The 16316-nt window shown below is 43.1% G+C and overlaps 1 protein-coding gene across 1 annotated transcript in view; it reads left to right on the top strand.

Annotated features, from left to right (window-relative positions):
* The window catches only part of acad11 (acyl-CoA dehydrogenase family, member 11), a 48802-nt gene that overhangs the window by 27307 nt on the left and 5179 nt on the right, over nt 1-16316 (top strand). The window contains exons 14-18 of the mRNA XM_055881178.1: nt 9380-9449; nt 11782-11867; nt 13301-13372; nt 13991-14145; nt 15643-15759. Of these exons, the coding sequence (XP_055737153.1) occupies nt 9380-9449; nt 11782-11867; nt 13301-13372; nt 13991-14145; nt 15643-15759 (500 nt within the window). The remainder of the gene's footprint in view (nt 1-9379; nt 9450-11781; nt 11868-13300; nt 13373-13990; nt 14146-15642; nt 15760-16316) is intronic.

Genomic DNA, 16316 nt, shown 5'->3' with positions numbered 1-16316 from the left:
TAAAAGATAAAAAGAGACCCGTTGACAAGATCACTATTTTTGTTATAGACAAGGCTTGCTGGTTAAAATGATTATCTTTCACATACTTTAGACAGAATGGATCAAATAATATGAAATGTGTATTTCATCTGAAAACATATATTAGGAGAGAAGTAGAGAATGGCCATCCATCTGAAAGTTGTAATGCACTTACAGCCAATAACAGCATAACGATCCCAGTTGTCAACAACTATAGATTTTTGTTATCACTGCTTTTTGTCCCTCTTTCTGACCCGTAGGGGTTTTACATTGGGTAGAATTTGTGGCCAACGCTTGACAGGGTGAGGAGTGTGTGCGTGCTTGTCACAGGAGTTTGGTGGCACCTTAATTGGGGAGGACGGGCTCGTGGTAATGGTTGGAGCGGAATGAGTGGAATGGTATCAAATATCATGGAAACCAGGTGTCGGATGCCATTCCATTTGCTCCGTTCCAGCCATTTTTATGAGCCGTCCTCCCCTCAGCAGCCTCCACTGGTGTGCGTGTGTGTGTGTGCATACCTCCGTGCGTGTAAACAATAAGCTCCTTCTTGTTAGGTACGCCCAACACAATAACAAAAATTCCTTACCCCTTGACATGGTGACTATTCATACCCGTAGACTTATTCAACATCTTGTTGTTACAGCCCGAATTCAAAATGTAATATCTCATTTACATAAAGTATTCACACCCCTGAGTCAATACATGTTAGGGTCACCTTTTGCAGCATTTACATATACAGTCTTTCTTGGTAAGGCGCTAACAGCTTTGCACACCAGGTTTGTCAAATATTTTCACGTTATTCCTTTAAAAGTTCTTCCAGCTCTGTCAAGTTGGTCGTCGATCATTGCTAGACGGCCATTTTAAAGTCTTGCCATAGAATTTTAAGCCTTTAAGTCAAAGCTGTAACTTGGCCAGGAACATTCAATGTCGTCTTGATAAGCAACTCCAGTGTATATTTGGCCTTGTGTTTTGGATTATTGTCCTGCTGAAAGGTATATTTGTTTCCGAGTGTCTGTTGGAAAGCAGACTGAACCCGGTTTTCCTGTAGGATTTTGCCTGTGCTTAGCTCTATTTCGTTTATTCTTATCCCCCCCAAAAACTCCCAGTGCGCATGCGCGCGCGTTTGTGTGTGCGCGCTTATTCCTGCGTGAGTGTAAACATTAGCTCCCTCTTGTTAGAAATCTCTCAAGCTTGAGTTCTCTCACAAAACCTGTCAGTTGGATTCACTTGCACACTAGTACACCCAACACAACAACATAATTCCTTACCCTGTAAAATTCCTTTCTCCTGGACAAGGTGACTATCCCAGAAAAGTCAGACTAATCTTTAAACACTCTTTGTTGTCCCAGATTAAGCCTAGTCCTGGACTAAATAGCACTTTTAATGGAGGTTATCCAATGATCTTACTGTTTAGTCGAGAACAACAACAACTTTAGTTGCGATACAAACGTTGGGCTATGCGTTTACATTTTTAATACATTCTAAGGCTACGTGATGTGACTCTTATGACGGTTTGAAAAAAAGTTCCCTGAAAGGCATGAGCTCTGCCTTGTTTCTTGTGCAGGCTGCACACACTTCATCAGTCTCTCATTCACAATTTGAGAAGAACTTGATAATATTCTCACCAGGCCTCTAATTTCACGGCGGCATCCCCCTTTTGTGGCCGTAATGGCCCCTAAAATATCCATGCCTTTTGCGGCCGAAGTGCCCGTTGTGCCCTTAGGCTGAATATAATAATTATAATTCCCTTCTTCCGGCCGTGTTCCGAAGCACCGCTCACTCATATGGCTCTCTCAGATATCTCAATTCTAATCAGCCAATGCCTGTCACCTAATTGGGTCCTTTTCACATGCATCTCAGCTCCAAAGTAGGCTACAGGTGAAACAGACCCATCGGGGACGCAAGAGTGTGCATCCTCCTTATCGAATTCTGAGGTGCATATTAATGATGTTAGAAGAACTGTCCACATTGACTTTTCGTCAGCCAACAAGACGAGTTGGCCTAACGAACAGCAAGACCACTAGCCTATGTCAATCTACTATCCTCCATAGTACAAAAGTTGACCTATTCCATTGTCCTTCTGTGTGAGAAATAAATATTCCAAACATACTCTGGGACAGTTGTGGGATATGATAGATCGCAAATGAATACAACCACCGGCAATGAGGCTGATGCAACAGATCTGAACGTTTAGTTTAACATGTTGATCAACTATTAGGCTGTTTCTTCGTATTATAAGCGTGAATGTTCCAAAATGCAATCAATTAGCGGGAAGACACTGTTCTCATAAGTGACCACAAATGCAATTATGCATGTTATGTTTTATTATAAAGGTGCTTTTTCTATGGTAAAAATGATCAGCCCCAAATATGAAACTCACGCGCAGCCTACTGTATGTATGCCAGTTAGGTTCTACAGCGGTTGTGAAGCGGATTGATGTGCTTCATTTTAAGAAGGTATTTGGCCGCTTTAAGTTGTGATACAAACCTTATCAAAACATATAGGCCTATGGGCTAGGCTACATGAGGTGTAGAAAGTCCCTCTAATCACTCTGACATCAATGCAAATCTAATCGAAAATCTAATCAAACACGTCATGAGAGCTCATGAGCTCATGTTGCACATCTATGATTTGAAAAAGTCGACAACAAAAAAAAGGCAGGCGCTGTTTCTTGTCTTACTGCACACGCTGAACATCATTCACAAGTGATAATATATAATTCACAAGTGATAGGCTAATATCACCCATCAGACTATTCTTATTTGAATATTGTCTTTACATATGCTAAATAATATACACTGTATTTGTGAAATTAGTTTTGATTTATAATGAACCATTATCATGCACCTGTCTCGGAACAGGGGAAGGGGAAAGAAATGCATGTCATCTATGCACTTCAATAGCAAATGGAGGACACTTTTCCCGTGGTTCATTTTCATGCCAGCCAGGCAGGCTGTACTCCTGCTGTAAAGCAAAGCAATGTGCTTAATATTAGGAAAGCTGAGAAATAAATATAGTAGGTCTAGCCTATAGAAAGCTAATGGGATCCTCCTATTTTTAATAGAGGCCATCAAAACTCTGTTTTCTGATGCAATTGCCTAGCCTATAGAAATGTTGTGCGACATGAGCTCATGAGCTCTCATGACGTGTTTGATTAGATTTTCGATTAGATTTGCATTGATGTCAGAGTGATTAGAGGGACAATAGAGGACTGAGTACCAGGAAGTTAGCAGGCTACTAGTAGACTACTAATGACCATCAGCAGCATCAGAGCTTGGAGAAGCCTAGTTACCGTGACTAAACTGTCACGTGGAATTTGACTGTGGTCATGAATCGTGACCAACGGTGTGGCGGTAATAGGGTCACCGTAACAGCCCTAGTGGAGAGTTTTTCTACGAGCAGGTGTGTGTGTGTTTGACTGCACCGGGCAGTATTTAGCTAGATACAGAATAACATGTGTTTACTATTCATGTGCTCTCTAACAGATAATCAAAACAGGTGAGGCATCGTCTCCTTTGCTGCCTGAGTTTAATAGCGTAGGTATTTTGGATGGCTTCCAGGTCTATTACATTATCCATCAACGTGTTGCTGCTAGCGGGAGAGAGAAATGAGCCGTAGAGCTGCCAGTGTTTGTACTGTTCTCGTGTCCAAATATCTCAAATATTCAGCTGTCGCAGCTGTTCTTTCCTACTGGATGAGATCTCTGTCTGAGATGTATGGCCAAAAAACATTAATATTAACATTAATATTAACATTAATATTCCATCTCTGATTCCATCTCTGATTAACTACGAGATATTAAACCTCTAGGAGCATTTTGTGTCAAAAGGTATTTAACAAATATAAATACATTATAATAAAACCAGCTGAAAGTAATTTGTTGGCTTAGATGTTCTGTCTGACTGAATATGCCATCATTTCAGAGAATTGTCAGGTTAGGTTCAATCATAAACACACTACAGAACTTTGAACTTTAATAGTCCTAACAATCACTGTTCAGACAATTGAACTCCGGAACTTATGAGTCATAGTTAGGGTTGCAAAGTGAGGGTATATTACTGGAAAATTTCAAAGGGATAACTTTCAAGGAATATATAGAATTTTATCAGGTGACACCTAGTGGCCTTTTTGGGTATTGTCATTATCTCTGGCCCTATGTGTGGCCCTATCACATGTAATATACAGTATATATAAAAGATCAAATTCGACTATTTAAAAATGTAAAATAGAATGACAACGCTGTAAAACATTATCCGAAATATAAACCATCAACTTAGTAAATACCAATTGGTGTCACATATTTTTTGACACTTTTTTTATTTATTTTTCTATGTCAATATGTCTTTGTTGTAAATGTTTTGTGGGGGAAAACTGGTGGCAGTTGTGAAAGAAATACAATAGTTGGAAGAGTTTCAGAGAGTTGCAGATGCCTTTTTTTAATTAATTAGGCTATTTTCTCTTGAACCATTATGGTCTATCCTCTGGAAACGTATGGACACGTACACTGAGTACACCAAACATTAGGAACACCTACATGACCTAATATGGAGTTGTTGTTGTTTTCCCTCAGAACAGCCTCAATTCGTCGGGGCATGGACCCTACAAGGTGTCAAAAGCGTTCCACAGGCGATGCCGGCCTATATTGACTCCAGTTGTGTCAAGTTGGCTGGGTGTCCTTTGGGTGGAGGGCCATTCTTGATACACACAGGAAACTGTTGAGTGTGAAAAACCCAGCAGTGTTGTAGTTCTTGACACGCACCGGTGCGCCTGGCACCTACTACCATACCCCGTTTAAAGTCACTTTAAATCTTTTGTCTTGCCCATTCGCGTTCTGAATGGCACACATACACAATCCATATCTCAAGGCTTAACCCCCCCCCCCTTCAGCTACACTGATTTGAAGTGGATTTAACAAGTGACATCAATAAGGGATCATAGCTTTCACTTGGATTCACTTTGTCAGTCTTAATCCTTTGAACACTCAGTGTATATTAAAAAAAAGTATTCTATGTATGAATAGTTAAAAAAAAAAAATATTTGAATATAAATTACCAAAGTTAACATAAATTGCCATTACAGAAGATTCCGGTAACTTTGGTAAACGACCGGTAGCTTTGCAACCCTAGTCATAGTCTTTCTATATATGTAACTGCCCTCACTAGAATCATATACAGTAGGTAATTGTGAAATACTTTGTACTATTTTTTAAATAATACATTTTCAACTTAGTGTATAAAGTAAATCAACTTAAAGTAAATAAAGCAGGTGATTGAGTCTTACCCTCGGTGTCTTCCTGTGGGAGATGTAGAGATGTTGAGGCAGTGGTAATTCATCCAGAAGACACATCCAGTGGTATGGTTCTGCGCTCCTCATAGTTTTTGTCAGCCCGTTTGTAAATCCAATGCTCCACCTCCCCTCCCTACAATGACCCGCAGTCTGTGTGTGTGTGTGTGTGTGTGTGTGTGTGTGTGTGTGTGTGAGTGAGAGAGCTAAAGGCTCACACACACACACACAGCTGGCGGGGCTCCCATGCTGAAGTATTTTTTTTGGTAATTGTAGATTAAATATATGCCATTTATTAATTGTTTGATTATGTGTTTTATAAATATTTTTTTATTGGCTATTATTTACAGGAGAGTTAAGCTTTGTGAATTACCTGTTGCTCTCCCCTCTCTTCACAGGATGGATATAAAATATGAGATGGAAAAAAGAACAATAGTCCTCATAAAATGGCCACATCCTAGTCTTATTAACTTTTGGTCATGTAGTGGATGTTAGTCTGTCAGACACATACATACACATCACAAAACAAAACCCCAGTCTTCTTCGCCTGGCCAAACATCAGGCTTACCTAGACACAAGGAGAACCTCAGGATTGGGCGGAGACCAGGTGTGTTCATAGTGACAATTTAGTGTGGGCATTAAAGTGTGAAACGTATTTTCTTAGTATCTTTCCAGCAGAGGGATTTTTATTTTATTGTGTGTAGTACACCTCTCTGTGTGTGTGATACTCTCCACACAACACAGTTCACACTATAGAATCACATCATGCTCGCTTCGGGCCTACTTTTGTCCACAGGACTTAATTAATTCGATTTTTTTGGTCTGCAGTTGTGTGATCCTGTAATAATCTGGTGTCCATATGTCTGTGACTCCACGTTCTTCCCCGGGGGACAGGGTACGGTCACTAGAGCAGGACAGTAAACAGGAACCAAGCTTTTGGTCACCTCCTCACCTCGCCCCAGGGACTCTGCTGGATCTCTGCGTTCCAGAGTGTGCCCACAACCCACCCCACTCCAGCTTCACCCTACTCCGAACTCATTTCAAAGCATCTTTTCAAGATGGCGGCAAGCATGTTTTTTTCTTCTTCTCTCTGATCAGTGTTTTTAGCTGACAAGGTTTTCGTGGATTTTTTGGCTCCATTTAGCTTTGTTTCGTCTGGCTATGAACACATTGGACAGTTTTTTCAGGAGACATACAAGACTTTGATATCCCCGGGCACCCTACTTATCCGAGCAGACACCTGCCTACTGCTGTTTTCATCCTTCCACTTGACATTGTGCCTTTGGATGTTTTTGTACTACAGCCAAACTTATTCTCCACTTGGTTTTAGCCTACTTGGATAGATAGTTTTTTAAATCTCCCGCGGCCCGATGTAGCGCTTGCCTCCCTCCCGGCTTCCGCAGGCCTGTACTGGAAACTACCTCCCCTCCATGGTGCTTCTCTCCTGGCTATCATACTGGTAACACAGCCTCTATTGCGTTGCTGTTTTGATGGGCCCCAGCATTTAAACGCATTGGGTAAGTATCTCCTTGCTGTTGTTATGCTGGCTAGTTTTGTGCCTTAGTTGTGTCTATTGTGGGTCCTTGTGCTGGCTGGGTTCTAGTCTATGGTAGGGTTCTGGCTTGCTGCCTCTAACTGTGGTGATCCGATAAACTGTGTGATTCAGTCTAACTATCACACTGTGTGGATTGATTGACTTTTAGCTGATTCCTCACCAACCTATTTTATTTGTGTGGATTTGAACTGACTTTTCGCCATATGGGGAAAAATTGGGGGCTACCACCTTCAGAGACCACAGTGATTGTTTCATCCCACCTATTTTGCGGCCTCAGGCCCTACGGTGCTAACCTTGGAAAAGTCATTTCAACTTCTACTCCTTCCTCCATTACTAATAGGGATAAACCAAAAGGCGCAGTTCTATGCAATCTTATAGCCATACCAACTATATCAACCATCAGACAAGACCTGCTACTGAACGTAGCTTGTTTGAGTTGGAGACTCTGTGACTTAAAAAATCGTAAAAGACTTACTTCCTAAACTGGATTACATTAAGATCTGGGCTATGCTGATGAATCCGAACATTCTGGTATCGACTGAAACTTGGATCTCTAGGGACATTTTGGACATTTTGAATATTCATATTGAGGTTTATATTGTGTTCAGAGCTGCCAGACAGGGTAGAAGTGGTGGAGTGGCCATTCTACTTTCCCTTTCCCTCTTTACTGAAATCCATTTCCCATGCCCAAAGATTTTAGCTTCTATGTTTAAGTGTTTGTCTGGGGTAAAATGTATCCATAACTGTTAAAGGGGTCTACCGTGTTCCCTCGGCTAACCATGGTGCAATCGGGAAGTTAACTGGTTTGTTGTCTTTAATTGAATCAGAAGTTATTATCCTGGGTGACCTCAATTATGATTGGGAAATGCAGGCTTCAGACAATTTAAAAGACATATGTAATGATCTAAACCTAACCCGCCTGATCACTAAGCCTACACACTAAAGTCAACTCTTCAAAGTCAATTCTGATTGATCTTATTTTAACGAATACACCAGAGAAAAATGTTTCTACTGGTGTCTTCACCCAAGATATTAGTGACCATTGCCCAGTTGTTTGTGCTAGAGATGTGAGAACACAAAAATCTAAGCCTTGTGTCATCACAAATAGGAACTTTTAAAAACTTCAGTGAACAGGCTTTTATTTTTTACATGATCTTTATTTTAGTGACCTGGTTTGTATTTCAGCTATCCCTTAACCTGATTGAGCTTTGAGCCTTTTTGCAGATGTCTTCAATACTATTGTGGGTAATCATGCTTAATATATTTTGATTTGTTTAACACTTTTTTGGTTACTACATGATTCCATATGTGTTATTTCATAGTTTTGATGTCTTCACTGTTATTCTACAATGTAGAAAATAGTAAAAATAAACCCTTGAATGAGCAGGTTTTGACTGGTACTGTATATATATATCAGTGGAGGCTGCTGAGGGGAGAACGGCTCATAATAATGGCTGGAATGGAGTAAATAAATTGGTATCAAAAACATGGTTTTCATTATTATAAGCCATTCTCCCCTCAGCATTCTCCACTGATATATATGTGTATATGTATATGTGTTGTATAATGTGTATATTTATGTTGTATTATGCAGGGCGCATTTCAAAAAGAGTCTTAGGTCTCAATAGATCTTTCCTGTTAAAATAAAGGTTAAAAAAAAAGAAATTGGTAGTAAGAGGAAGGATAGATATCTCCCTCTAGTGGCTGTTCCCCATCTCATCAGTGTTTCCAAGCTGTATTATGAGGATCACGTACTCTGCCATAGTAAAACATCTCTTCACAATCAATAACACGCTCACACCAGCTAAACCATGAAGAGTTCAGTGGTGATGGAGAAGCTTGTGTCGTTTAGAAACAAGTTAAAGCATCAGAAGGGAAACAGAAACGTGTCAAATAGAACTGTACGGTGTAGTTCAAATGGATGCGGTTCCAGCTTGGAATACTTAGAGGCTTGCATCCCAAATGGCACCCTTTTCCCTATATAGTGCACTACTTGGACCCTGGTTAAAAGTAGTGCACTAAATAGTGGAGGCAGGTAGCCTAGTGGTTAGAGCGTTGGGCCAGTAACCGAAAGGTTGCTAGATCGAATCCCCAAGCTGACACTGTAAAAATCTGTCATTCTGCCCCTGAACAAGGCAGTTAACCCACTGTTCCTAGGCCGTCATTGAAAATAAGAGTGTGTTCTTAACTGACTTCCCTAGTTAAATAAAATAACATATTTTTAAAATGTGGTTGCGTCCCCATTTTGGACGCAACCAGACTCTACCTGTCTGTTTGTAGCTCCATCCACGCTCGGCAGAAGGAACACTGAGTCTATCGTCCACTATACTGAAAATTATCATTCGATTGTATATTCTGGGGGAGTGAAAATATTTGCTCACTGGTTTATATGTCCAAACGTCCCAAGCTGAGAATAAATCATCTATTTTGGTTTAGGGCCACTCCTATAGGGAAGAGGAGTTTATTGTTTATTGTTTTAATGTTGTTTTAACGTTGATTTAACATGTCTGACTGTTCCTCCAGGTGCTGGTAACCCAAAGTGCAAGGTGGCTATCGTGATGTGCAAGAGCACGTCGAATAACACTCAAAACAGGTACGTTACACTACACAGTCATGTCACAAACAGTGTCCGGAGTCCATTGAAGTGGCGGGTACACAGCCCTTAGTATAGGGATCATTCCAGATATCGTGGGGTGCACTTATGTCAACAGATGTGTTGTTTGCATTCAGTAACAATGCTGATGAAATGTATTTGGTTAAGTTTTGTATTGCTTTTATTCCATACTGTGTTGCTGTCTGTTGGGCACTCTTCTCAGACAGCCTCCTGGTGGGGTATTAGTGCAAAGAAGAAGCTGATAGGATAGAAAAAAATATTTGTTTAGTTTTGTATTCTGGGTCCAAACCCCTGGCTCCTGTGTAGTCGGAAGGAAATCAATCGTCCGATTGGGGTAAAATTTGATGCTTTTAAGTCCTGTTGTGAGAAGGCTTTATACAGAAATATGTGTGTGTGTGTGTGCATGTGTGTTTAGTTCCAACTAACACCTCCGAATGATTTATCTGCCTTGGCAGCCATCTCTAAACCACCCACTATGTGCTATTCAAACAGCCATTTATGACTTTCCAAATTCAATACACACTGCTCTCCTCCTGCCAACCAGCCTCTACTGGAATCCGCTCTCCATTTATGTCCAGTCCCAGATTTAGTCTTGAATGAAAAAGGTGTTTCTGGCACCTGTGGAACAATAACACATAGTTGAGCTTGGCCAAGGACACGGTTCTGTGGCTCAGAGACCTCGGTGTGACCTCGAGGTCCATATTATTTCAGCAGAGCCGTTGACGTAAGGTTCTCTTTCAGTCGTTGAGGATGATGACATTCACAATGCTGTGGAGGATGCTTCCTGTGATTCTATTGCAGTGGTGCACAGACGACCCCATAGCTAGGATGTGGCACAGATTGGGACATGAAAGCGAGAAAAGGAGAGAGAGAGAGAAGGGCAACAAGTTAGAGGGAGATAAATTCTAACCTACCCCCAGTTCCCATTTATTCCGGTCTCTCCTTAAGTCTGCGGTCATGTGCCAAATGGCACCATATTCCCTATATAGTGCACTACTTTTGACCGGAGCCCTATGGACCCTGGTCAAAAGTAGTGCACTAGCCTATTTAGGTGAATAGGGTGCCATTTGAGACGCAGGCTGTGTTGTCCCCTACCAGGATTCAGACCTCTAATTAGCGTCAGTAATCAGAACTGTGTGTTCTCTTCCACGTCATCTGTTTCTCCTTAAACGCCTTCTCCTTATCTCTCTCTCTGGAAAAGTAGAGACAGGTTCCTCTCTGTCTTTCTCTCTCTGTCTTTCTCGCTGTCTGTTCACCTCTCCCTTGCTTTCTCTTTTTCTCCCTCTCTCTCTCTCTCTCTCTCTCTTTCTTTCACTCGCCACCCAGTTACTGGAAAAGGCTCATCCCCTCTACCTCAGTGAGGTGTGTTGGCCAATAAACGGTGCACCGTAAAAATCCAGCGCCACCGCCTAGTAACCTAGGTGATGCACTCATCTTCCAATACATAAAGAAAGACATTTACCATAGATGTTCTTGATAGATTGTCTGTAATTCTCACTTCAGTGCTTACGTTAAGCCAGACGGGCGAAGTTTTATAACGTTACAGTCAGTTAACTGTGAGTATCAACCCCATCCTTGTTTTAAGCTTTGTTACTAGACGGGAAGTCTCTCAGATCTCAGTTGCTACAGCAGCACGGCAGACTCATCCACGCCTAGCTCCTGTTGGCAACCGCAGGGCTGAGGAGAAAGAGAGAGCCAGAAAGGGAAGGAAACATGCTTTTCCCATCATGCTCAGTTAGTCCTGGGACAGAGTGTAGACTGTAATCCCACCCAGCTCAGCAGGTTTGTTTGGCTGACTCACTTCCTCCACTACCCCTCTGTAGTGCCCACCTGGGTGATGCCATGGTTACCATTTTGTGCCCGAAAGCTCATCGTGAATCAGCTCTAACTCCACCTAATTTATAATTTAGGAGTTTCACCTCTCTCTTCTTCGTGGAAGTTTCTGGCTTATTAAGATTCAGAGCTTGCCTTCTCCCTACACCTCTGCTGCTCGCCCCTCTCCTCTCTTCTCCTCTGACAGCAGCGTCTGCCTCCCAGTCAGCAACGACCTTGGCATCAGAGAAAAGAGAATAGGAACGAAATAGAAAACGTATGATCCGGCTAACTATGCTATCTCTCTCTCTCTCTCTCTCTCTTTCCTCCAACTGTAGCTGACTGGGAAAGTTATGTCAGTTTTAGAGGCTAGGTCATGGTCTTTATGTCTCTGTGTTACTGACATTGGTACTGTACTGTAAGGGTTATTTATCTGTAGTATGAATATGGTCAGCTCAGATCTATGCGGCTCCGGTTGTGAGGTCGTTTTGTGTTCCAGACACGGTCAGCACAGTATGATCCTGGTCCCACTGGACACCCCTGGTGTGAACGTGATCAGACCGTTGACCGTATTTGGACAGGACGGTAGGATATTTTCCCTCATAGACTATATATACAAAAGTATGTGGACACCCCTTCAACTTAGTGGATTTGGCTATTTCAGTCACACCTGTTGCTGACAAGTGTATAAAATCGAGCACAGAGACATGCAATCTCCATAGACAAACATTAGCAGTAGAATGGCATTACTGAAGAGCTCCATGACTTCCAACGTGACACCGTCATAGGATGCCGCCTTTCCAATAAGTCAGTTTGTCTAATTTCTGCCCTGCTAGAGCTGACCCGGTCAACTGTAAGTGCTGTTATTGTGAAGTGGAAACATCTAGGAGCAACAACGGCTCAGCCGCGAAGTGGTAGGCCACACAAGCTCACAGATCGGGACCGCCGAGTGCTGAAGCGCATAGCGTGTAAAAATCGTCTGTCCTCTGTTGCAATACTCACTACCGAGTTCCAAACTGCTTCTGGAAGCAACGTTAGCACAGGAACGGTTCGTCGGAAGCTTCATGAAATGGGCATCCATGGCCGAGCAGCTGCACACAAGCGTAAGATCCTCATGCCCAATGCCAAGCGTCGGCTGGAGGGGTGTAAAGCTCGCCGCCATTGGAAACGAGTTCTCTGGAGTGATGAATCACGCTTCACCATCTATCATTCCGACGGACAAATCTGGGTTTGGCGGATGCCAGGAGAACGCTAGCTGCCCAAATGCATAGTGCCAATTGTAAAGTTTGGTGGAGGAGGAATAATGGTCTGGGGCTGGTTTTCGTGGTTCGGGCTAGGCCCCTTGGTTCCAGTGAAGGGAAATCTTAACACTACAGCATACAATTACATTCTAGACGATTCTGTGCTTCCTACTTTGTGGCTACAGTTTGGGGAAGGCCCTTTCCTGTTTCAGCATGACAATGACCCCATGCACAAAACGAGGTCTATACAGAAATGGTTTGTCGAGATCTGTTTGGAACAACTTGACTGGCCTGCACAGAGCCCTGTTCCTCAACCCCATCGAACACCTTTGGGATGAATCGGAACACCGACTACGAGCCAGGCCTTATCGCCCAACATCAGTGCCCAACTTCACTAATGCTCATGTGGTCCCCGTAACAATGATCTAGTGGAAAGCCTTCCCAGAAGAGCGGAGGTTGTTATAGCAGCAAAGGGGGGGACCAACTCCATATTAATGCCCATGATTTTGGTAATGAGATGTTTGATGAGCCAGTGTCCACATACTTTTGGTCATTTATTGTATCTGAATAGGCAGATTACTCATTCCCCATACTGTTGGGTGCGTCCCAAATTGAACCCTATTGCCTATGTGCACTTTATGGGGGAAAGGGTGTCATTTGGGACGCAGGCTTGATTTGATTGGATAAGGCATTTCTATGCACATAAAACATGCTGTTATGTACAGTAACCTCAGTCGTTCATCTCTCTCTGTGATTTCCTATGATCTGTTGGATCAGATGCCATTCACGGCGGACATTTTGAGATCCACTTTGACAACGTGCGTGTGCCTGCTTCCAACATTCTTTTGGGTAAGATACGCAATCCTAACGTTGTTGACACAGGGTATACATGCTCTATCACTGGGTTCCCCAACTGGTGGTTTTATTTCCCCCCCCCCCCCAAGTTTTTAATTGAGAAATTTTCATTGTTGGACATAAAACACTGTAAAAACACCAGGAAATCAGTCCCAAGTGATTGTAATCTGTTCCCAAGTACAGTATTTGCACACATAATATGATGTGATCGTATGCAAATGTAAGCCAGGTTTGACATTGTAATTGTTTTGTCAAATATTACATCTGTTTGGGATTCTTGCTGTCAATTTGCAGTCTACAGATTGACCATCCCCTCAAGAAAAAACCTGCCCGCAGCTGAACCTAGTATGATCCACTGTGTACACACTGTGCATGACCCTTAAAGGGGAAGTTCAGTATTTTACAACTTAATGTCACCCTGAAAATAGTCTGTAGGCCAGGAGAAACTGTAATGCATGGTTTTGTTTTCTACCAAACCATGCCACAACTTCCCTTTATCAATCGTCGGCTAAAGCTTGCTTATCTATAGAACTAACGGGGAGATGCGGTACCTGTAAAAGACACTTGACAGTAATGGTCTGTAATACTGTCTGTGTGTCTGTCCCCGTGCAGGTGAGGGCCGAGGCTTTGAGATAGCCCAGGGTCGTCTCGGTCCTGGCAGACTGCACCACTGTATGAGGGCCGTAGGATCTGCTGAATGGGCACTGGAGCTGCTGTGCCAACGTGCTGCGCATAGACAAACCTTTGGCAAGAAACTCTACCAGCATGTGAGTGTGTTGGGGTGGGGGGGGGGGCGGGGGGGGGGGGGGTGTGTATGTTATCCCACAGTCATTTGACAGACGTATACATACCATTTATGTGACGTAGTCTGTCCACGAGACTGGTGAGTGTGTGTGTACATCATCATAACTGTACAGGGCATCGTGGAGCGACATTCCTAATGGTTATGGGCTTTCGTCGCTGTACACAGTCAGAGTGATAGTACCCAGTTCAACTCTGGCTCCGCATCGGTCTAGCCATGATCTTTTGTTCAACAGAAGTGCTGCTCCCTGACTTCTCTGTGCCAGCAGCTTATTCTGATATACCAGATTGATCTCGCCTGTCCCCGGGATATTCTCTTCTTAATAAATCAGTGTCTCTATGGGCCCTGCTCAAAAGTAGTGCACTACATAGGAAATAAAGTGCCATTTGGGACTCCCTGGTCATAGTGGGGCATCAGGTCATACTCAGCACTATTTCCTGTCTTAATGTGCTCCCATGGCAGAGTCTGGGCCAATAGTAGTGACTCAGCAAGCATCCATCATTTTAGTGACAGCCGATGGGATTAATCTTAAGTCCCAAATGGCACTCTATTTCTTACATAGGGACTAGCATTAGCGCCCTGGTCAAAAGTAGTGCACTACGTAGGGACTAGGGTGCCATTGAGGACGCCGCCGCTGTCAGATTTGTCTGCGTCGGAGCTGAGAAACGTAATGGTGCTCAGGGCTCTGCCGTGTCAAGTTTATCTTAAACATTTTGAAATCTAGCTAGTGCTAAGCTGACAAAGGGGTAGTGATGGGAATTTCTTAGTGCTCGATACCCTGGCACAGGGAGTTTGTCTGACAGTGGCAAATGAAAACTTTACAGTGTGAGGATTAGAAATATTGAGTGTATGAAATGAGGATTTATGCCGTGCTAAGGCTTTTAGCGCTGTTGTTGCCAAGTGAAATATGCTAATTGTTGTTGCATTTGGAATCACTGGATGTGTGCGCTGCTTAGCCCGTGCAGATGCCCACAGCACAGCGACTGTACAACTGTAGAGAAACCCTAATAACTCACTATTGGGAAATGTATTTTATCTTATCAAGTTTTTATTCAATTGAGGAAATCACATTGCTCGATAAACCGCTTGATTGCTGAGACCTAGAGGTCCAATGGAGTTACTGTCAAAACGTTTCATGAGCTTTTCATGGGCTGTACGTTGTGATTGAGTGAGTCTGTCTGTCTGTCTGTATCTGGTCTATTTGCTCTCTCTCTCTGTCTCTTTCTGTCTGTCTGTATCTGGTCTATTTGCTCTCTCTCTGTCTGTCTGTATCTGGTCTATTTGCTCTCTCTCTGTCTGTCTCTATTCGCTGTGTGTGTGATTCTGTCTGTCTCTGTCTCTGTCTCTGTCTGTCTGTCTGTCTGTGTCTGTCTGTGTGTTTGTCTGTCTGCTTAAATGTCTGAATATCTGTCTGCCTCTGTGAATGTCTGACTTACTGGCTGTGCTGTATGTCTGTGTCCAGGAGGTTGTGGCCCACTGGATAGCAGAGTGTCGCCTGGCAATAGACCAGGCTCGCCTACTGACCCTGCATGCTGCTCACGCTCTGGACACACTGGGCAGCAGGAGCGCCCGGAAACAGGTGACACGCACACACCTCATTAGCAGAACAAACCGCGTGATTGTCTCCCTGACTGTTATGTGACAGTTCTGAATGTAATATGGCGTAAAGACTGTGCCTGCTTGAAACAGACCGCCTGGTTATGTAAATGTGTGTTTGAAAACGTCAGAATGTCAATGGGCTGTAAATATGAATTACAGCCGTCTGCTTCCTGCTTAGAAAGGTCAGCCTGATATGGCTCTCATGTCACATCTGTATTATTAGCCACTGTGCATACACAGAGGCTTTCAGATCTGTCATACAAACACACACACACACACACACACTAGGTTGTATTCCGAGCTGGCCTGTCCCTATCCGAACTCGAAAACCAACCAAGGGACACACAGAGGTGAAGAGTCACCCGCAGTATCTCACATAATAGGACTCTACAATATGATTGACATGATATCAGCCTGACGCGAGAGCTGAACTGAGGTGCACTGACAGGAGAGGTGAGGATAAGGTGAATGGAGAATAGTGGGGATGGAGGGATGGGAGACCCGAGGGTAGATTAGTACATATTTGCATCCCAAATG

The sequence above is a fragment of the Salvelinus fontinalis genome, chromosome 25 (assembly GCF_029448725.1).
Source record: "Salvelinus fontinalis isolate EN_2023a chromosome 25, ASM2944872v1, whole genome shotgun sequence".
In the NCBI taxonomy this organism is placed as follows: Eukaryota; Metazoa; Chordata; class Actinopteri; order Salmoniformes; family Salmonidae; genus Salvelinus; species Salvelinus fontinalis.
The sequence above is the reverse complement of the archived record's forward strand: the minus strand, read 5'-3'. Positions and strand labels throughout refer to the sequence as shown.